This window comes from Lucilia cuprina, chromosome 6 (assembly GCF_022045245.1).
Source record: "Lucilia cuprina isolate Lc7/37 chromosome 6, ASM2204524v1, whole genome shotgun sequence".
Classification (NCBI taxonomy): domain Eukaryota; kingdom Metazoa; phylum Arthropoda; class Insecta; order Diptera; family Calliphoridae; genus Lucilia; species Lucilia cuprina.
In genome coordinates, this window is record NC_060954.1 from 64,307,067 (window position 1) to 64,331,131 (window position 24,065).

Genomic DNA, 24,065 nt, shown 5'->3' on the forward strand with positions numbered 1-24,065 from the left:
TTAATAACAAATATAAAAGATAAAAAATTTGTTCTAAATTTTTATGAATTTAGACTTATCGTGGAATTCTTGATATCATCGTACGACCCGTGTAGCACGAAATAATGATAATACTGACGGTGTAGCATACCGACGTATTCATCAATCTATTAAAATGGGTCGCGATCCATATTAATCAATATATATATTGAACGTGTGTCAGTGCCCTAATTTATTTAAAATTATGTGAAAAATAGTAAACCCGCGTAAAACATTGTATGTATCAAACTAATATTCGAGAATTACAATAAAGGTATTTTCGGACTACAATACTGAGTATTAACACATTTCAAAATATTTATTTATTATTTTCCTGTTTTATTTTTTTATCGCAAGAAAATTGTTTCTTAAGTTTCTTTATTTTAAATACAACTTTGATACTTATGAAAAATCAGAAAATTTTTAAATTTTTCAAAAACGTAAAAATACGGTCGGTATGTCATAAGAATCAGAAGTATTTTTTGTCATAACAGTATTGCAATAAAATTTGACATAAACAAGTTTTATAGGAACCCACATATTTCTGCTTACTACTATGCGATTCTCTATATCATTCCTATTAAAACAATCAGTTCATTGTTAATATTTATTTGTTTTACTTTATTTGAAAAAATGTATTGTAAATGTCATTAAAGATTTTACAAACGAGACGCTATTTTCTACAGGCTGATGTAATTTTTTTTTGATATTTCTCTGCATGACTAATAGTGCGTTTATAACAGCAAACTGTAAGGACTTAGCACTTTTTTGTTTTAAAGACTTAGCATATTTGTGGTATGTTTAATGTAACAATAGCGACATTTTTATTGCAATATGCGTTTTTAAAGTTATACTACTATTCTGCATTAAAATCTCAATTTCGTTTAAAGTGGACTCACTTTTGCTTACTAGGCTAACTATGTGTATTTTGTTTTCACAGATTTTTAGGTGTCCTATTTCTTTTAAGTATCGATTCAAGGACAATGAAAACTTCGAAATACAATATTTCCTACATTTTAAAATGCAGTATGCCACTTGATTCTTCAGCCCAAAACTAGGTTCAGGTGTATCGGAGTTTTTCTGTGTTATTTTCACATACCTACAATGTTACAGATATAGAAAAAATTCGTTTTTGGAGCTCTCTATTGTATATGATACACTTTAGACGGCTTATATCTACATGTATGTAATATGTATACAGTTTAAGAACTATAATTTTAAGTTAAGCTTTTGTCAATTATTGAATATGTAAATTTGTTGAATCTAAAAGCTCTTTTTTACGGCATTAACCCGTTTAATTGTTTTCATATACCCTGTTTTTGTGAACGTTTTTTAAATATTCTCTCCGAAGTTACAATTTTAATTATTATATAATAATCTAATAAAACATTATATATTTTTTCAGGGATTTGTTTGATTGAACATGAAAGCGAAAGAGATACACAAAAAAGGACTACCCTAACGAATGGTGAAAATAAATACGGCCTCTTTCAAATAAGTAGCAAAGAATGTGGATCAGGCAACAAAATTCAAGCATGTGACACGTCAAAATTTCCATGCTGCCAAATGAAATGCGAAAGTATGTATTTATTGTCATCTTCTTATATACAAATTTCATGATGGTTTCACATTTTCCGACATTAATTAAGTTTTAAAAGTTGTTTTTAAATATTAGTTGTAAAATAGAACGGGTATAAGAAACTACACAACAGATCACAACACAAGCATCTATTTCTTAATTTGATTTTATAACAGTATTAAGTTTTCTTTTTGCTAATTGATTATTTAACATCACTCAAGGTTTAATTGTATGCTTCGATCCCAAAACATTTGGTAGACACATTTCGTTCCTAAAAACTGTCGTGGTATTATTACCATCCATGGTTGGTTGTTTTAATTAATCATTACAGATATATTTTATTTATATTTTTTTATTTAATATTTTTTTATGTATGTATGTATGTAGGTATGTATGTATGTATGTATGTATGTATGTATGTATGTATGTATGTATGTATGTATGTATGTATGTATGTATGTATGTATATATGTATGTATGTATGTATGTATGTATGTATGTATGTATGTATGTATGTATGTATGTATGTATGTATGTATTTTCTTTTAACCACTTTCAACTTTAAATCCGTAGATTTCTTGAATGACGATATTGCCGATGACGTCCACTGTGCAAAAAGAATATTTGAACTTAAAGGTTTTCGAAACTGGAATGGTTGGAATACGTACTGTCGCAATACTCAAAATTTACCAAACCTAAGCGTTGCTTGTAATATCAACACAGTTTCCCCATTATCACGATTTCTCTCCTATATGAGTTCAGGTATAAGACAATAATCTAATGAATTGTGTTAAAAAAGTTCTAGTAAATGATTTTTATTTATGCGATTAAAATATAACATTCCACAAAATTTAAAAAAAATTTGTGCAGTAAATACTTTAATTGTGGAACTTTTTCTTTCTTAAAAAAAGGTAAGTTTAATGAAATAATTTTGTTACTAGCCCGAAAAGCACAACATATAAGGATCTTAATACCCCCAAATTTAAAATAAAAGTTTCAGCGAAATCGAACTATAACTACATTTTGCAGAAAACTAAAAAATTAGTAAGAGTGCTATATTCGGCTCAGTTTTTGAAGTTTTTTTTTCTAAAATTTACATATTACAATATGCCACAAAAATAAATACCTGAGAAGTGATTCTATTTACGGGTAAAAAACCGGTTATAAGTAAGTAACTTAGTGGAATATAAAGCATCCTTCAGAAAATCAGTTTTTGAACTATTTTGTATTAAGAAAAAGATCAAAAACGTCGACAATTGCTAACGGATTTTTAAAAACAGTTGCGTTTTTCTCATGAGCAGACATGGATTTCTAATCAATTATTTCCTGTATAAAATATTTTCAAAAAACATCTCCAAACATGGACAACGGTGCAAAGTTGTCCAATTTTGAAGATGTTTGGAGTTGTCCAAGATAGATTTCCAATCAATTAATTAATAGTACGGTTCCTGTATAAAATACTTTCAAAAAACATTTCCAAACTTATACAACGGTGCAAAACTAAAATAATATATATTTTTCCAGGTTATTTAAACGTTATATATGTCATTATATATGTCGCAGCTTCTGCTTTCCGTGAAGAAACTTAAAATCGGTTCAAGAGGTGTTTGGCAAATTTCTAAAATATATTCTTGTTCTACTTGGATTAGGGATGCCAATCAGGACTGATTTTTAAAATTCCCGGGATTCGGGATCCCGGAATCCCGATATCGGATTTTCGGGATTTCTAAATCCCGAAAAATATAAATAAATTTTCAAAAAATTTTAATAATTTACCGACAAAAATAACATTTTATATTTAATATTGCAATATAAATACATTAAGTATGTGTTTACTAATACAGAAAGCTTTACAACTATTTTGTGAAATTTTTGGAAAACAAAGTACTAAAAAAATAGTTATTTATATACAGAGCTTTCTAGATACACCACTCATGACTTGTGCTGAATATCGGATATATGGTTTTTAAAGGACGCTACCGAATTCCTACAAATCTGGTCTATATCAAGTATAGCCATCGTAGTTCCAGCCTTTGTCAAGTTATCAGCAACATCATTTTCAGTTATATATCGTATCCTCTTACCCAAATAAGAGAATTATCATCTCGTCATCTTATTAACAGGTTGACTGCCAGTATAGATTCTGAAATACCCATATCCGATATTATCAATGCCTATTTATTATCTTTTTTATTCCCTACACCACTTTAGTAGGGAGGGTATATTGGGTTAGCCCCGAGTAGCTCATGATTATGTTTAATATACTCGTATATCGACAAAAAGCGGCACAACTAAGTTTTATACTAGCCTTGAAGACCCTGTTGAATTTCGTGCATCTTTTGACCCAAGCCGCTCAATTAATTACTCAATAAATAATGTAATTCGATTTAAAAACTTTTAAAATTCTCTTATTTAATGTTTTATAATTTATTAATTTAGCGGAAAAACACTTAAGCACCGGGATTTTAAAATCCCGAAAATCCCCGGTATTTCATTTTTAGAAATACCGGTTTTAGGTACTTTCAAATCCCGAAAATCCCGGGATTTTCGGGAATTTCCGTTTGGCATCCCTAACTCAGATCCACCTTTCAGAAAAATAGTGTCACTTCACAGGTATTTAAATTTTCGTTTATTTTGTTTCACTAAATTATTTTTATTTTTCTGTGTGTGAGAGAAATATCAACCATCTCTTTCTCCCACACACAAAATCTAATATTTTCGTTATTTATGGGCCGATTGGGCTGATTTTAAATAGCGTTCTATTCGATCGTATTTCCGATAGATTTATTAAAAATTGGGATCTCGCAGATCCGCAGATCTACTGAAAATTGATTTCAGAGGATCCAAAATATATATACTTATAGGATCGGAAATTATATTATAGAAATTACAAAAAAATGATAAACTTCTCAGGAAGGTGAAGGGTATAAAAACGGAAAAGGGACACAAATATATTTTTAGTGTACGATTGTTTTTATTGAGATTAAATTGCATTTATTAAGAGATTTCAATAAAATAAAAGCGGTCACAGCGATTTTTAAATTTAAACCCAGTGAATGTTTATTTAAAATAAATAAATATTTATTTATTATAAACAATATAATTACGAATTATACCCTAATTTTAAAGAGCAATTTAAAACAAATAAAACTTCCTACTTTTGCAAAAAACATTTACAAAAATTCAAACACAATTTCAGAAAATCCATATACAATTTGGATTTCGAGGTATAAAACAAGTTTACCTGATATTTGGCTTTAGGTTTTTGTCTCAACCGAATATTCGACAAATAATTATTTCAGATTTTATGTTCGTTTAATCGAATAAATTGGATTATTTGCATTATTTTTACTGTTTTGTGGGGGCTAGGTGAAATAATGGACATGATTGGACTTTAAGGTGGGTCTAAATAGGACATATATTTTTTGTGTTACAATCATCAGCACAAACGCATAACACCCACCCCACTACAGTGATGTAGGGTATAATTAAGTTTGTTTTGATTTTTCATAATATGAAAAATTATTTTCAACAATAGAAAATTGTTTTTTGGATATTTTTATGTTGAATAAAGTTTTAGTAAATACATGAACTATTGTAAATATAGTATTTTCAATGTAGTTTTTGGGTAAATAATTAAAACACCTAAATAACAGAGTAGTTTTTCAATATAATAATTAAAGCAATGTACGTTCACAAAGCTGGAGTACTCCCCTCTGCATTTCAGTAAAAAATGTTAACTGTATAAAATACAGAGTGGAAAATTTCATAAGTAATTTGTCAAAACAACAAAATTAAACAAAATATTAAAAATAATAACTGTTTATTAAAATTAATATTTTGGAAGAAAGGACCTGCAAGTTTTAGAATACAATGATGTCATTACTGGCTACAAATTTTATGTGCACTTCTTGTTAATTTGTAACGAAAATTTATATTTTATACCTATCATCAGAAAATGCAACTTTTTCCTCTGAATTAGTTCTATTGTACGTTTTTTAAAAACATTTTTTTTTGTTTTTTAATTAAAATTTGTCATGTTAGCATTAAAATTTTTATATTAACTCCAGAGTGAAAATAATCTACGCTCTGGGGTAGAAATTATTTGACTCTAAAATTAGAAAGAAATACAAATTGCTGCATTGTGGAGTACCCCAGCATTATGAACGTAGCTTAACACTTGCAAAAAATGTTAACATTTATTACAAAATATTTAAAAATAATAAAAATAAGTCTATTATTTTGCGCATCACTATATGCAGTGGTGGAAGAAATAACATATATTATAATCACAGTTCATCTACTATTTCTTGATTGTGAATTGTAATTTTTTTAAATTTCTTAAAAATGTAAAACAAATAATTTAAAATGAAGCAAAATTCAAATTAAATATAATTTTACTTTGAAATATACCATTTCCAGCAATTTTTTGAAAACTTCATTTTTATAGTGATAATTTTAACACAAGCTTGCCATAGGAAGAATGTCGTTTTTATTTATTAAAAGTTCACTACTTCTGAAGTCATTCTCAAGAATGATGTTTTTTGGAAGTTATTCGGAAGTGAAATTGGACTATTATAGAATACAATTAATTTTACTTAAATAATATTCACATTAATAAAATTAAAAAATTAACAGAACCCAAAAATAAATGTTTTATCTCACAAAATAGTAAGAACAAATTAACAAATTAACAATTCGATAATCAAAAAATTATAATTTTGAAAAATCTGACAGTAGTGAAAATCGTATTTCAACGGGTTGAAAAACAGAGCTATCACTCTAACACATACATAAGCATGTAGATGAACTCACAAACAAAGACATTAACTCTTTTGTCTCTTAATTTTCTTTTATATGTTTCGGTTTTTGATTGCACCTGAATAGAATTGCTGCTTGGTTTACTTTAACATGTTTTGAGGTTTTTATTTTTATTATATTGAATATAATTTCCGGTAGTTCTTTTGTTGTGACAAACACAAATATTTTAAGACGTGTAAATAATCACTAGACCTGGCCTCAAAAAATAAATTTATTTTTAATGGTTGTGTGAGGCTAAATTTGAAAAAATTAGGAAAACATAAAAAAACACCAGGACAAAAAATTTAAGAAACGGTATTTTAAAATTATTTAACTTTAATTCCATACAAGCGGTGCCGTCCTAATATAAATAAGAAACACCTACATAAATATATGTACATAAACATTGATATGTAAATATGTACGTACAGTGACTTCCATTAGTGTTTACAAAAACATTAAAAGTTTTATTGGAATAAATAACACATATTTGTAGGAACCTAGGACTTACTATTTTTTACTACTCTAATAATGACGTACATATAATCATACATGAGTTGGACGATTTGTTCAATTCACAATCGATTTCGTGTCGTCAAATAAAGTTTTTTGAAACAAAAACAAATTAATAACACACAGAAAAAAATAATACATAACTTGAATGAATTTTGTAATAAATTGTATGAATATTTTTTTTCTTTTTTTTCCCAAACTATTTTCATTCAAAATATTAAAAGTTCATAGAATGTATTAATTTGTACATGACTGAATTTTGAATCTTTTTTCATATATAGTAGATAGTAATCCATTATTAGCAAATTTTGTGTACTAAATTAATAGAAATTCAAATGCTGAAAAACAAAATCTTAAAGAAGAAAACATCAGCAAACATAGTTAAATATCTATTCTTCATAAAATCACGCCAATTACGCGCAGAATTGATCAATTTTAATCTAAAAATCATAAATAAATACAAAATTTTCCTATGAAAATTTCAAACATTTTTGTAACAAATAGAAAATAAATAAGCTTGCACATCTGTCATAAAAACAAATACCTTGAAGACATTTTTGTACACACATCTCTCACCCTAGCTCCTATATAAAATATGCTTTAGAAATTGGCTTTAACGTCCATAAATAATTTACTTAAAATATTACCATACGATAAAATTCAAAATAAATATAAGTTTTACAAAAATAAACCTTTAATTAGTTAATTTTACCAGGATTTTATTAGGATCGAACAACTTTGGACACCCGCCCACCACCTTCAGATAATTTAAAAAATTATTTAAATATAACGGAAATTAAGCAAAATTCTACATATATTCTGTAATATTTAAATAAAATAATATTTTAAATATATTCGTAATTGGTGTAGGGTATCATATGGACGGACGTACTCGACAATACTTTCTAGTTTTATTTTAGAAAATATATTTTTAGCGCATATTTTTCACATTCGCGTTTGACGTGCGACACGGTTCATGCTACAAAAGATTGTAGGCAAAGGTGGGTAAAGAAGAAAGAGAAGTAGCAAAAGACGCACGAATCATCATTTAAGACGTTTTTGTATCTCTCTTTTTAAGCGTTCGTATTTTTGGCAGTTGCTTTATTATACCCTTCACCTTCATGAGAAGGCAATATTTAAGTTTGTCATTCCGTTTGTAATATCTAAAATATAATATTTCGACCCTATAAAGTATATTTATATTCTGGGTCCTCAAAGAAAGCGGAGTCGATTAAGATTTAGAGGACTTCAGATATCGGCGAGATCCGAATCTTTAATAATTCTGTTAGACATGCTTTCGAGAAGATCGCTATTTAAAATCAGTAAAATCGCACATAATCTGAAGAGAATTGTTTTTGTAATTCCATTAGACAATTAAGCGAATAATATTTTTTTTTTAGATATTTAACAGAATAGTCTGCACATTTTCTGATATTTTTCACTTTGCGACAACATTATCGGAAGGAAATTTTTTTTAAAAAATTCATGCACAAAACTGTTTATATTTTGAAATTCTGAAATTGACAACTGTAAGGGAATTTAATTTTTATTTTCTCAGTTGGTCTTTGGAAATCAAGTTAACAACATCTGCATATGTGATGTTTATTATTTAAACTTCTTTAAACTTAAGTATTATTGTTTAATTATATTAATTTTAAAAATAATCTATAAATTTATTATTTATTTATGCACCCTTAATAAGTCATGAATAATGGAAGCTTATAAATTATTAAAATTAATAAAATTAAACCATAATAATATATGTATGAAAATAGTTTTCATCAGACGTTGATCGGAATAGTCAGGCCATTTTCTTATACTTGATCAGACTTTTGTATGAATTGTCGGACATTTTATCAGACATTTATCCGACTTTTCTTATATTTAATCAGACTTTTGTACGAACTGTCTGTTTTTATCAGACATTTATCCGACATGTCGAAAGAATGTAAGGTATGGTATCAGACATTTGTCCGACTTTAATCAGATCTGTCCGACTTTAATCAGATTTGTTGAAAATTCCTTGAGAATATCCCAAGAAATTTACATCAGATTTCGCAACGAATTCTGACGGAATTCGGATACGAAATTGACAACTTGATCAAACTGTCGATACGAATTCGGCAAAAATTGTTTAGTGTGTATTTTATTTTGTATGTTTGGATGCTGTTGGCTTCATTGAGTTATATATTTTGTTCTTTTGTGAAATCTGTTGGAATATTTGGATGTAGGTTGGTTTTATTGCGTTGTTTACTTTGTTTTTGTTTTCTGTGTTTTTTGTTATGTATGTTTTGATGTCTGTTGGTTTAATTGCCTTGTGTATTTTGTTTTTTATTACGTTAGCGTTATTGTTGTTCATTTTGTTTTGCTTTTGGTGTAATAATAATGTTAAATAAAATAATCTATATATATAATATTCTAACGTTACTGACTGACTGACTGACTGATTGACTGATTCATCATCGCACAGCCTAAACGGTTAAAGCTAAAGAGCTGAAATTTGGACAGGGGGTTGGTCTCCCCCCAAATAGATCCACTAAGACGGGATTTTTGGAAATTCGAATGTTTAGGGGGTAAAAAAGGGTAAAAACGGGTAAAATCGGTAACCTCATATCTCCTAAACTAGAAAAGATACAAAAATAGTTTAAAGCTTATCGTCGTTCATTTAAAAAATAAGCGGACAGGTGTCTGGTACTTTTTTCAATTTCGGCCCCTTTAGGGAATAAACGGGTAAAAACTGTATTTTGGTACTTTTTTTGCACCCCATGTATCTTTTAAACCAGTGAACATTCAAACAATATTTTTGACTTCTTCATAACTTAACGAAAAAATAAAAATATAAATTTAGTACTTTTTGGTTATTCGGATGTTTAAGGGGTGAAAATTGTACCTACTTTTGGTACTTTTTTCATAAAACATTGATTTTGGTTTATTATCTTCTACATTGCTACATGCAACATTTTGGAATAGAATTTTTATTTCGTTAATGGGTAGAAAAAAGTACCAAAAGGGGTACTTGATTTTATTCAAACAAAATGATCCAATTTAGATAAAATTTATAGATTTAGAAACACTGAATATGCTAATGAGGTGATATTTTTTGGTACTTTTTCATTCTTCATCTGGTACTTTTTGAGTTTTCTTTGATATTGAAATCGAAACATGAAATTAATAATAAAGGGACTTTTCGGTACTTTTTCGTTCTACACAGGTATTTTTTTGAGTTTTCTTTAAAATTAAACCTAGAAGCTTGAAATTAAGCATGTAGAGCCTGGAGTAAATGAGAATCTACAAAAGGGGACTTTTTGGTACTGTTTCGTTCTACAAAAGGTACTTTTTGAGTTTTCTATAAAATTTAACCTAGAAACATGAAATTAAGTATGTAGAGCCCGGAGTAAATGAGAATCTATAAAAGTGGACTTTTTGGTACTTTTTCGTTCATCAAAAGGAATTTTCTATAATATCGAACCTAGAAACATGAAATTAAGTATGTAAAGCCTGGATTAAGTGAGAACATATAAAAGGGGACTTTTGGTAATTTTTCGTTCTTCGACTGGTACTTATTGAGATTTCTATAAAATTTAACCTAGAAACATGAAATTAAGATTTGAGTGAATGAAAATTTAAACTGGAATATTTTCTGGTACTTTTTCGTTCTTTAATTAGTACTTTTTGAATTTTCTATAATATTGAATTTAGGAACATGAAATTAAATAAAATAATTCTTTTAGTACTTTTTCGTACTTCACTGGTACTGGTACTTTTAGAGCTTTCTAAAATATTGAATATATAAACATAAAATTAAACACGCAGTATCCTAATTGAACTAAAATTGAAAAGGATACTTTGGTACTTTTTTGATCTTTTGTTAATACTTTTCTATAAAATTGAACCTAAAAACATAAAATTGTATTAAAATCTGTATGCGACTTTTTTTGGTTTCTGGTTGAAAATTAAACATGCGTCATCCTGATTTAATGAAAATATATAAAAAGGCACTGTCTGATACTTTTTCGTTCTTCAACTTTTTTTTAATTTTCTGTAATATTGAGACTAGAATCATAAAATCAAACTTAAAGAGTTCTCTAAAAGGGGAATTTTTGATATTTCAGATATATATACATTTACAATAATGATATTTACCTCTTCAAGCTGTTTCCACTGAGCTTACTCGTTTTTGATATCCGAATTTTCGAACAAATTCTGTCACTTTATTTTTTCATATCCACAATAAAGTTAATTTTATGTAAAATTACATATTAAAAATAAAAAAATACAATTGTAAACGAATAAATTTATTTTAAAATTATATTTTGTTATTATTTTCACTTCGAAATTAGGTTTCACTTTTGTGATGAAAACATTCAATTTGAATGGATAGCATTGCTTATCCTAGACACATCGCAGTGTTGCATAAGCAAATCTTGTTCGAAAAAAATACAATTTCCACATGTTTTAAATCAAATCTAGTAGATTAACTAGATTTGGATGTGTCAAAAATGTATGGGAAATCTACATGATTTCAACTAGTTTTGCCCAAATCAACTAGATTTGCTCAAAACGCCTCAGTGGAAACATAGCATAAACTTAAATTTTTTCGGTTTAGTCTGTCACAATAAAATGTGCAGAAAATACAGTCAACTTACAAATTTTGTCAAAATCACTTCTACTCTCATAATTATTTATTATGATATACGAAATTTTGCGCACATATTATTTTTGTGTACAGAAATGTTACCGTAATTTTTTTCCGATCGGTCTATGTTTGATCATAGCTCCCATACAAGGTTCCCTTCCGAAAATCACTTAAACTCCCATAACTCATTACCTAATTTAGATATTTATACGAAATTTGTCACAGTTTGTATACACAAATGTTACCGTAAAGTTTTTTCTACGCGAAAATCACTAAAACGCACAAAATTCATTACTTAATTAATAATACAACATTTGCCACAAATGTTACTATTGCATACAGAAATATTACCGTAAGTTTTTTCCGTTCGGCCCTCATCTAGTCATAGCTCCCATTCAAGATCCCCACACGAAAATCACTAAAACACACATAACTCCTTACATAATTAAGCCAAAATATTACTTCTTTACACAGAAATGTAAATGTCAAAAATTTTATATCGGTCCACAATTGGTCACTGCTCCCTTTACAAATACACTTAAACGCATAAAAGTCATTTCCAAATAATGATATACATACAAAATTAGGCACAAATATTACTTGTATATACAGAAAAGATACTGTAAATTTGTTTAACGATCATCCATAACTGTTCTTAACCCCTATATGTACTTGTATAATCATTTTCAAACACATTCAACAATGCAAATTATTATAAAGCTAAACCATATTTTAGGGCGCTAATTAAAAATGGTGTTTGTAATGTTTCATAAATTTTGCATTTGTAACACATTTAAAATATTTTAATCTCAGGGTTTTGCTACTCAAAAACTTGAGAAAAATTATTTAACAAATATTTGATCAATTACAAATCTATTAATATAAAAGTAGTTGGTGGAGGATTCGGCACAGCCGAATATAGCACTCTATCATGGTTTCCTTTTTGCATTTCTCTCCTCTCGGCTTTGAAAAAATATTTCATTCTCAGTGATACATTTATATTGACACATACTACTTCCTGTTTACCCTAGAGACCAGTGTTGCCAACTTAGTGCTTTTAGCACTATTTGCGGTGCTTTTTGGTGTGCCAAACGCGGAAAATTTTGCTCATGGTGCCTTTCTTCAAAAAGGCACTAAAGTGGTGCTTTCTAATTTTATGACAGTGCATTTAGTGCTTTTTATACCCAACATATACCCAAGATGAGTGGGGTATATTGATTTTGTCACTTCGTTTGTAACACATTGGTCGTATATATTTTGGGTCCTTATTAAATTCTAAGGAGATCTAATCATGTCCATCCGTCTATTCATCTGTCCGTCCGTCTGTCTGTTGAAAGCACGATAGGGTTAGAACGTAAAGAGCAAACGAGTTAAATTTTTCCACAAATTTTTATATGGTTCAAAATTTCTCTACCAAATAACATTAATACTCATTACCGACTTAAAAATATTCGACATAAATATGTTTTATATAAGCCAAAATCTCTCTAGCAAATTTTACGCAATCGGTCCATAATTGACCCTACCCCCACATATGGTCACCTTCAAAAATTGATTTTAACGCTCATTACTGACTTAAAAATACGTGTTTAGCGGAGAAATTCGAAATAAACTACTTTTATACAAATGTAATCTTCCTACCGAATTTAATTCGGATTTATCGGTAACGTACCCTACCCCCTATTAAGGTGTCCTTAAAAATATGAGTACAGCGATGAAAATTGACAAAAAATAAGTTTTATATAAATTTTTTACACAATTGAATCTATCCTTCATATATAAAGCCTCCATGATTACTTTATCGTTGTACTCGCAATAAAAAGATTTTTATTATAATTCTTTATGCCGAATTTTATGACGATTGGTCTATAACTGACCAACAAAACAAAATCTATGTACAAAATGTACAAAAGCAAATATTCTTCAAAAACAAAAAAACAAAATATTCAAAATACTTTAAAATAAGTTATAAGTTTTGTAAAATTTTACAATTTGGGTGTGGGTACATCGGTTGGCCAGTTGGTAGTGTGCCTGTCAGTTTGAATGTTTAATGACATTTTACTATTTTTAAAATTCTCATCTTATTTATCTAATATTCGTCAAACATTAGTTTTAGTTCTTACGTTACTAAAAATCTAACTCACACCGGTGAAAGACTTTAGTATGACGCATGTTTTGTTTTGCAGCCCAATGTTCTAAAAAACGAATTTTGGAGTCTTGTAGGAAATGAGCGAAATAATGTGCAATTTTTATTAAAATAAACAATATTTGATTAAAAAAACGTTAGTGCTTTTTTACCCATTTTCAGTTAGAAAATTACGCTTTTTTACCCTTTTTTAATTTTTTTGCGCGCGTTTTGCTTGACCAATGTTGGCAACACTGCTAGAGACATTTGTCTTCACACAAGCAAAAATTATAACTCACATAAACATAAACTTAGAAAAAGTCATCTAATTTTTGTAGACACAATCTTTGTATACAAATGAAAAAAAAATTATATTTCATTGCATACCTGTAGGCTGACATATACACATTTTCATTATGGAAGGGAAGAAAATCCAGAGCAAATAAACTAAAAGTGGTTTAGTTTAGTTAGAGACAATGTATCCAGCTTTTCACGATTTTCTAATTAACTGTAGTCTACTTAATATTGATTATCCGCATTTTTTAACAACAACGTTGATGGTAAATTATTATATTTCCTCGTATTCCGTATATTCCGCTTATTTGTGTTTTAAATATTAATATAGTATTTTTCCATACAAAATTTGAGGATTTACAGTTTACAAAATATAATTGGTTTGTGTTTATTTTGTATAGATAGTGCCAATGGAATTTGTTCGGTTAAACGTACTATCAAATGAATTGATTGCAATTGCCGAATATTTTATTTGTTAACTTGTTTCGAGAACAAGAGCTAGTTGTTACTAGCGAATTAAGTTAGAAAAACAACTTATGAATATTATTATAAACCACTAATACAAAAAACTAAAGACCTCTGAGAAAACCTAGTTCATGCCCCTTTTTAAAGTTCCATAATGACCACGAATCTTGGCCAGAAGTTCTTTGCGAATTTTAGGTCTCTAAAGCAGGGCATCTACGTTATAAATTAGAAATATTTTGAAATAACCGTCATGTGCAAACTCATACACATAATGAACTTAAAATATTCAGAATGAAAATGTATTAGGAAAAAAGTCATGTTCGATTCATAATATTTATTACCAATTTTATTCCAGATATGAATTAATTTTTTATGTTTACACGTTATAAAAAGTATTCCACGGTATAATTAAATCACATTTAAAACAAACTTTTCTAATATGTTATAAATATGTTATAAAAAATGTTTTTTATGAGAATTATGGAAGTGAGAGAGATGAAGAACAAAATTTCATCAAGTCATCTTTTTATATGGACACATATATAGACAGACTCAGAAATTGATTCTGAACCGATACTTTAAGAACCAACAATATTTTGGACGTTACAATTAGCAGCTCAAACTCAAAATACTTTCGCACTATTGTGGTTTTAAAAATTTAACAAGTAAGAGTGCTATATTCGGCTGTGCCGAATCTTATATACCCTTCACCATAGTGTATTTTAATCTAAAAGGGGAATTATTGATATTGCAGATATATATACATTTACAATAGTGATATTTATTTTATTCCACTACGATGAGGGTAGCGAAGCACACTGGGTATAGCTAGTATATAATAAAATTAAAGCAACAGACATCTAAACATACATAACGAAAAACACAGAAAAACAAAAACAAAATAAACAACGCAATAACACCAACTTACATCCAAATATACGAATAGATTATACAAAAAGAAAACAAAAACAAAATACACAGCTGAATAAAAAAAATACATATACACACACGTGTACATCTTTTTCCAATATACAGTGTTGTTGTTGCTTTTTTAACAAAGCATGAAAAAAATATGACATTTTTTGATGAAATTTTCAGAGGTTGTCTCGGATTTTCGCTCATATCTCTGTTGCTGATTTTGCTGATTTTAAATAGCGATCTTCTTGAAAGCATGTATAACAGAAACTGATTTCAACAGACAGATGGACATGGCTTAATCGAATTCGCTATCTATAAGGATCCAGAATATATATACTTTATAGGGTCGGAAAATTATATTATAGAAATTACAAACGGAATGACAAACTTATATATACCCTTCTCACGAAGGTGAAGGGTATAAATATAATCAAATATATTATTAAACAAAATAATAGAAACTACATTTAAGAATCATAAATATGGCAACACTAACAAAAAATTTTGTCGAACGCCTTTTGAGTCCTCTCAGCTAAAAGTGCTCTATAAAATCATAGTTAGACTGTTGGAAATACTACTTAGGCATAAACCAACCAATCCAACTGATTGTAAAATATGTGGGAATCAAAGGAAAGAGTCCTATCTCATGAAATAAAAGGCGTTGTTAAATCAAACATTTTATATGAATTTATTTTTACTAAATGCAAATAAATTACTGGATTACTAATTATAACATATTTTTATCATTTCCTGCTCACTAAATATTGAAGTCAGGACAAAGACTTTCAGAAATTAATGAACTAAATTAAAATTTTCGGTGGGAACAACCGCAATATATAGTTTGATTTATGAGTGAAAACTGTTGCTGTACGGTGTTATAAAAGTTTACAATTCTTTAAAGCTTTTAAAGTAACCTTTCTTAATTTCTGTATTCGTGTAGGTATAAACGTCTTTTTTTATCAAACTCAAGTTCAAAACCCACACAAGAGGATGGCTTGTTAAGGTGTAGTTTAGTTAATTGTGTAAACTAAACAAAGAATAATATATAAATGTATGTAGGCGTGTTTGAAAGTTGACTCAAATAAATACCACTACTACATGTAAAAATTTTTAAATTTCTAAAAAGTGTTGTGATATAAATTTTTCGGATTTTGGTTTTAACTCATATATTTGACAAATAATTATTTAAATTTATTGATTAATATTTAAAAGATACCCTACACCAGTCAGTACAAAAATGTGGATTATTTTTTAAATAATACAAATATTGTTTACAAAACAAGTATAAGTAATATATTCGGCTGTGCCGAATCTTATATACCATTTACCATAGTGACATTTAAGACATATTACTTTTATAAAATTATTTTTTTTTTCATTTTCCCGACTATAATATTATTTTAGCAATAGCAAAACAAAATGAACAACAACGACTCTAAACAATATATAAGTATTGAATGTATAGTAATGTATGATACCCTACACCATTCAGTATGTATGTTAAAAATAGGGATTACTTAGAAAAATAGAGCATTTGTTTTTTAACTTCATTTCGGAATATTTTTACTTTTTTTTGTCAAAAAATTGATTTTTTACAAGAGGGCTCAAAGGGGAATAGGGCAAAATATGGCCCTATCCTTAAAAATGTTGATAGGTCTCCTTCAATATTATTTATGTAGAATTTAAAAGTGTTTGTAAGTGAATTTTGACCTTTAAGTCATTTTCTGAAGGGGAGTTTGTATGGGGGCTAGGGTCAAAAGAAGCCCGATCATTACAAAAAACGTCAGTGTCATTTAAAGTTCTATAAAAGTAAGTTTTGTCGACTTTTGTTGATATAATAGATCATTTAAATTAATTATAAGCCCAAAGGCCCTATTTGGAGGGTGCGGTTGTATGGGGCTAGTCGAAATAATGGACCGATTTTAACCATTTTCAATAGGCTTCGTTCTTGGGCCAAAAGAAGCATGTGTGCCAAATTTCATCCAATTATATTGAAAATTAATCGACTCAGAAAATGATTCTAAGCCGATTATTATACTTTAAGGTGGGTATAGGACGAATATTTTTGTATGTTACAAACATCAGCACAAACCCAATATACCCTCCCCACTAAAGTGGTGTAGGGTATAAAAACACACAAAAAACCAAAATACACAAGACAATTAAACCAACAGACATCCTAACATATCTATATAATTAATAGGCAAAGCGATTTTTTGTGACCCCTTTTACTCTTACAGTATACATCCGATTTTGGTCAAACCTATATAATTTTAATGGTATTTGTTTGTAGATGTGCACAATAGATATATTAGTAAAATCGGTTTAGCATTTTAGGAGATATAAGCATTTAAAGTTGTTACTAATACATAGAAACAAAAGTCTCACGTACATTGGCTTGAACTAAAACAAACAAAGCAAGAAACAAAACAAAAACGTAAACTACACAGAAATCCAGTGATGCCACATACCTATAATCTTAAAAAATATTAATTTTTATCTGTATACGTATGCATATATATTTTTATAATCTGAATTTTTAATTTAATTTCGATTAGGTACCTTTATGTACTCTAGTAAAACGAAATACCCAAAAGAAAAATAAGCTGTGTTGTTGCTTCCCCACAGAAAATTTTCAGAGTACTCGGAATTGTAACCAATGTTGTGTGCTTTACTTTGTGTCACTTATAATTTGATTTACTTGTTATAAAATCTGGATATGAAGTTTAAATTTTTAATAAATTTGTTTTGCATTACATCTTAATATACTTGTGATTAACATTGTATATGAGAACAGAAAATTAAAATATAAAAAAAATCAAGTGTGCTATTATTTAATCAACAAGAAATTTTTCATTTATCGAAAAATATTTTTTGGATCAACATTTTTTCAATGTTTAGATGAATTTTAAGCAAAATTTGTTGCTTAAAATTAGGATCATGATCTAGTGATGATTGGAATGGCCTTATACTTATGAATGTATTTGTAAATACATGTAATTGGATAGCATTAAAAAAAAAAAAACATCCATATTTAGATAATTTTTAATACACATGTATTTTAACCAGAAATTTGTTGTAGATACTTTTCGATACACTTGTGTTCCAGCTAGGAAGGTGCTGTAGAAACAATTTTAATTACTAGGTATATCGGTAAGAATGTAGGAATAGCTACTTTTCCACACACAAGTATATTATGAAAAAGTATAATCTACACACAATATCACAAACCAAGTATATCAGTTAGTGTGTCATTTTCAAGCGGCCATACCCTGTGTAAAGTAAGCCAGAGTGTGTGTAAGTTTGTAAGCACATTCGAATACAAAATAAGCAACACAATCAGAATTTTGCTTATATCCGTTTTTCATGGGCGGATTTTGCTGATTTTAAATAGGAAAGTTCTCGAAATCATGTCTGATAGAATTGTTAAAGATTTGGATCCTTACGATATCTGGGGTGTTCAGATAACTAATTTTAATAGACAGAGGACATTGCTTAACTGACTTCGTTATCTATAAGGATTCACTGTTAATACTAAAGGTATTAGGTTTCTTTGTCGTTGTATAGATCAATTACGAAAGGATTTTTGGAGTCTCGAACGTTTGGGAGTTGAAATAAGTAAAAAGTGCTAAATGTTAGATAATATAAGAAATTAGTTGGTTTGGATTCCAAATGACCCCAAAAAATTATATTCATTACATTTACAACACGAAGGTGAATGCCAACACGTGATGGCATCTCAAAATCTTTGCCAAAATTAGGTATATCCCTAATGTACATACATATATACTACGTTTTTTAACAATTTGTGAACGAAGAACGTGGGAGTATTTGTTTTTATTTAAAATTGAGTAGGTTTTTTCAAAAGCTTAAAAAATTTGAATGGAGGGCGACAAAATAACTAAATATAAAAAAATAAAAATTCAATTACTCAAGTATCGCTCATTTGCATTATTTACAATCATTTATATAGTAATTTTGTTCTTCTGTTACATTTTTTTATTTTCAAACCATGGATTTTTGTAAAAATCACAGCCGATTTACTTTGAACTAGATTTTCATTCTTTGACTTTAAGTTTCAAATGAGCAATATATTACATAGACCTTAAAATCAAACTTTTAAAAGTTGTAAACTTTATTTTGAGCTAACTTACGCATAATACCGCCTATTGTAACACAGATCAAAGTGTAAATATATACCAAAATACATACAACTGTAATGAACTCACTTTTGTGTTTTAGTTGTTTTTAAGTTAATTGAGAAAAACAGACGTCACAGTGATTTTCTATTATAAGTCATGTAGGCGTAACAAGATTGTCATTCCAAATAAAATTATTAAAACGTAGGTATATTTTTATTTAAAATCAGAAATGTTGCCTTAAATGGCAGTAAGAAATATTATTCTTTTATTTAAAAAAAAAACACAAAATAAACAATATCCACACTCTCATTTGTTATTTACATACTATTTAATGAGATTATTCACTACACATTGATAAATGCACAATATAAACAGAAAATGTATTTTTTTATTTTAACGTACATATATTCACATATGACCAAATTCTAAGCGCAATGTTGTTGTCAGTTTGAGCTCTATAAGGTAACTGCATCATAGCCTCTTTTTTACTCAATCCACAACTGGCGGTTTTAATCCAACCAACATGTTGCGTGTCTAAAGCCTACATTAAATGTGCTGGTTTGCGACCAAAACAACACGCCTTTAACACACACTACCAAACAGCGTTACCGATTAAACATTTTGGAAAGTCGTACTAAAAATGGATTTTCAAAAAAAATCACACAAGAAATGGATGTTGGCGGCAACGCAGTTAAAATCAAAAAATTTGTAATAGAAACGTACAAATAGCTAAACAACAAACCAAAACACCATTTTTGCCATATTTATTACTTTAGAATAAATGATATACACTGTCAACAAAAACAAAACATAAAGATATGTTTTAAATTGGCCAAATATATCTTGTATATGCTGAAATACTCTCCGTGGATGTTTTTGTCGTAAAATATACAAAATTGAATAAACCTTTATTTAAACCTCTCTGGCATTTAAGATACATATAGGCGAAACTGATTGTCAAAGTCCTAACTAGTAAGAATGTATTAAGCCGGCTTCACACGAGCAGATAATTAATATGATCTGTCAAAACACATACAAACAAGTAGGAAAGTATAGTCGGGCATGGCCGACCATATGATACCCTACAGCATGAGTATATTTTTACAATTTTTACTTTTATAAAATTTTTATTTTTTGTAAAGAAACTGTTGAATATTACCATAATTCCAAAATATTTAAGCCATTTATTGATAAAAAACTAAAATTTCTAAATGAGGCTTTATATAGGTCAAATATGGGCCGATCCTCGGTAAATTTGGGAAAAGGATATATTTCTAAATAACAGTTAGTTTTGTTGAGTTTTATTGCGATACAAATGATTACAAGTCAATTTTAGACGTGTAAGTCATTTTTTGAAGGGGGGTTTGTATGGGGGCTAGGGTCAAATATAGGCCGATCCTTACGAAAATCTGCAGTATCATTTTTACTTATATAAAACTTATTTGTGCCAATTTTTAGAGAGATAGCAGAATATTTGACGTAATTATAGCATAAAAAGTTCAAATCGGGAGGTACGGTTGTATGGGGGCTAGGTGAAATAATGGACCGATTTCAACCATTTTCAATAGGCTTCGTCCTTGTGCCAAAAAACATGCTTGGTCCAAATTTCATCAAATTATCTTGAAAATTGCGGCCTGTACCTTGCGCACAAGGTTTACATGGACAGCCAGCCAGCCAGCCAGCCGGACAGACGGACGGATGGACGGACGGACATGTCTTAATCGACTCAAAAAATGATTCTGAATCTATCGGTATACTTTAAGGTGGGTATTGGACCAATATTTTTGTATGTTACAAACATCAGCACAAACGTATAATACCCTCCCCACTATAGTGGTGTAGGGTATAAAAAGTGAAACAGCAGTTTCCATCTTACTTTGTTATTGTTTTATACCAGAGGAGCTCTATAGTGCCATTACATAGCACGCGTGATAGGGTAAGAAAATTCTGCTGACGCTAAGTTGATACACACACACTATAGGTTTAATTCTTCTTCTTTTTATAGTGAGCAATATCAGTTGGTTTAGTCTCAACTTGAAAAACGAAATCAAATCAGTTGCTGATCAGCACTTCTCGAAGGTTTGCTTGGTATTGAAATTGGGCAATATCGGTCCACGATTTCGCATAGCCCCCATACAAGTGGCCCCTCGAAAAACAGCTTTAACAGTCATAACTTGTATAGTGCGACCGAACTCAAAATTTCGTTCGGTACCAAACACCGAACCCGAACTTCGGTAAATTTGAAAGTTCGGCCGAACCTGAACTTTGTTCCGTTTTTAAAGTTCGGTGAACACGAACTTTTTTCTTAAATAAAAAATGCATTTATGAATAAAAAGTAAGAAATTTATAACATTTAAAACCAAAATATGAACATCCGGAATTTTTTTGAAGAGAGTCTTTAATTAGCAATTGGGTAAATTTTCAACTAATTCCGAATTCCAGAGAATAATAAAGTTCTAATAACAAAAAATTTTTGTGAAATGCATACATCTTAAAACTTTTATTTGTGTTTTTTAAACGATTTATTCATTAATTCTCTGTAAGAGCACGCAGAGAAAATACATGGTTGTGGTTAAAATTATGATTGTAGTCTAAACATATTATCGTTATTGTAACAATTTTAAATAATCATATTATAATTAAATATAGTGGACGTCCAATAGTACGTACCCTCTTTATTACGAATGTCCAATAATACGAATGGCAAAATTGTTGCATTGTCTACTCTATAGTACGAATAAAGTCACAATTTTTCTGTTCGATAGTACGAATAACGCATTTTTATGGGAATTTTGATTTTATTTGCGTATGAATGAAGTTTTTATTTTGTTTTTATTTTATGATTTCGATATCATTCACCTTTAGCTCAGTAATTTTGATTTTTTTGTATTTATTAGAAATGTTTTGTGTTTTTAAAAGTCTTATACACACAATTTTCTGTATGTATATTTACAAATCAACAATTATTTAGTGTAATTAATTTATTTTCTTGTAATTTCGATGACCAAAGGGAATAAATTAAATTTAATGATATCTTATGAGAACAATATTGAAGCTTCAAAAGCGCTGTTATTGAAAAGGTCGTAGGAATCATTTTGCAAAGTAATAAACAACAATGTTTAATTATGGATTTTCTAATAAGTAAAATGTTATTTATATATGTATGAACTATCAATTTTGAAAGTAGTATGACTCCACATTCCAATGGGATTAAGCATTACTATATGTGATCCTTTAACTATTCCAATTTTTTAAGAGAAAATTTTAAATTAGAGAATTGTTTTTGAAAGTATATTCCATTCAAGTTTCTAATTAAAGTTTTATGTAATCTGAACATGTTTTATACATTTTGGAACAGATATGTACATGCAAATTGTCTTTGGCACACATATTTTTAAAAACATTAAAATTTAAAACCTTCTATATCTCATTTCAACCATTGGACTCACGATACTTTTATTAACAATTCGTATACGTAAATATAAGCCTTTTATGCCTGTTTATTTACAAGAAATTTGAAATAATACATATTTATTATATTTTGTTTCTTTATGTAATTTTTCATGAAAAATAAAACAAAAATAAATAAAATCCTATATTTTATGTGTATTATTTGAATTTAAACATACAAAGTGTGTTGTTCAATAATACGAATTTTTCGGTACTACGAAAGGGCCTGACATTATATAATTCGTACTAGTGGACGTCCACTGTATAGATAATTCAAATTACATGTTTCACTTTTCTTAGCTTTTTAATCACTTTCTGGTTAACAGTTTTTCAAATCTGCCGAAAAAACGAGCAGTTAAAAAGGCGTTTTGTACCGATGTATATCGGAAATTTATTATACAGCTCTCTGCTGCTTTACCAATAAAACTGCTTTACCAATAAAACTATGGTAGTATGTGTTTGAGCATATCTGTTTTATACCAATCGTGTAAACACGAAAAGTATAAATCATACGACTTTTATTTTCTTTTTTTGTTATACAGGGGGAATTTCATTTTAATTTTGTATTAGACTTTACGTACCTAAAGTATGATCGTTTGAAGTGCCCTTTAGTAGAAGCTAGGGATGGCAAATGATATTTTCAAATTGTACAAAACCGCATTTAAAAGTGTACTTTTTTGGATCAGGTTCTACCAAATCTATATTTTTGTAAAAATTTTATCAGTGTAGAACAAAAGCATTTCAAGCCGACATTTTCACTCAATAAACTAATCAATATTTGTAAGACATTAGTCTATGTACTAATCCATTGACAAGACAAAAACTGCCGGTCTCACAAGGAAACTTTTTTGGGAAACTTTTAATTTCACGTGAGAGAGAAAGAGAAAGAATATCATTCATCTCTCTCGCGGTACGGAGTTTCCCGTTCTCGGAAACTTGTTTTGTTTTGTTATTCTTCGCATTCGTACAACAACAAATCAATGCAATTTACACGTAGTTTCTGAAACAAAAGTTTCTATGTGTGGACATTAGGGAAACTTCAAAAGAGAATTAAGAAAAAATTTCTCAACAAAAGTTTCCTAGTGTGGACCAGGTCTAAGCAATTCTATAGAATACTCTATAACT

General features: G+C 28.8%; 2 protein-coding genes across 3 annotated transcripts in view; one reads left to right on the forward strand and one right to left on the reverse strand.

Annotated features, from left to right (window-relative positions):
* LOC111690414 (lysozyme-like) overlaps positions 1-2,458 on the forward strand; it is a 6,485-nt gene extending 4,027 nt beyond the window's left edge. For both annotated transcript variants that reach the window (XM_046953569.1, XM_023452898.2), the window contains exons 3-4: positions 1,424-1,597; positions 2,171-2,458. In XM_046953569.1, the coding sequence (XP_046809525.1) occupies positions 1,424-1,597; positions 2,171-2,373 (377 nt within the window). In that variant the 3' untranslated portion in view covers positions 2,374-2,458. The remainder of the gene's footprint in view (positions 1-1,423; positions 1,598-2,170) is intronic.
* Positions 1-19,944, reverse strand: part of LOC111690400 (protein artichoke) — a 48,205-nt gene extending 28,261 nt beyond the window's left edge. Inside the window, exon 1 of the mRNA XM_046953567.1 lies at positions 19,893-19,944. The gene's annotated coding sequence lies outside the window, so the exon portion shown is untranslated. The remainder of the gene's footprint in view (positions 1-19,892) is intronic.
* Between the last annotated feature and the right edge of the window lie 4,121 nt (positions 19,945-24,065).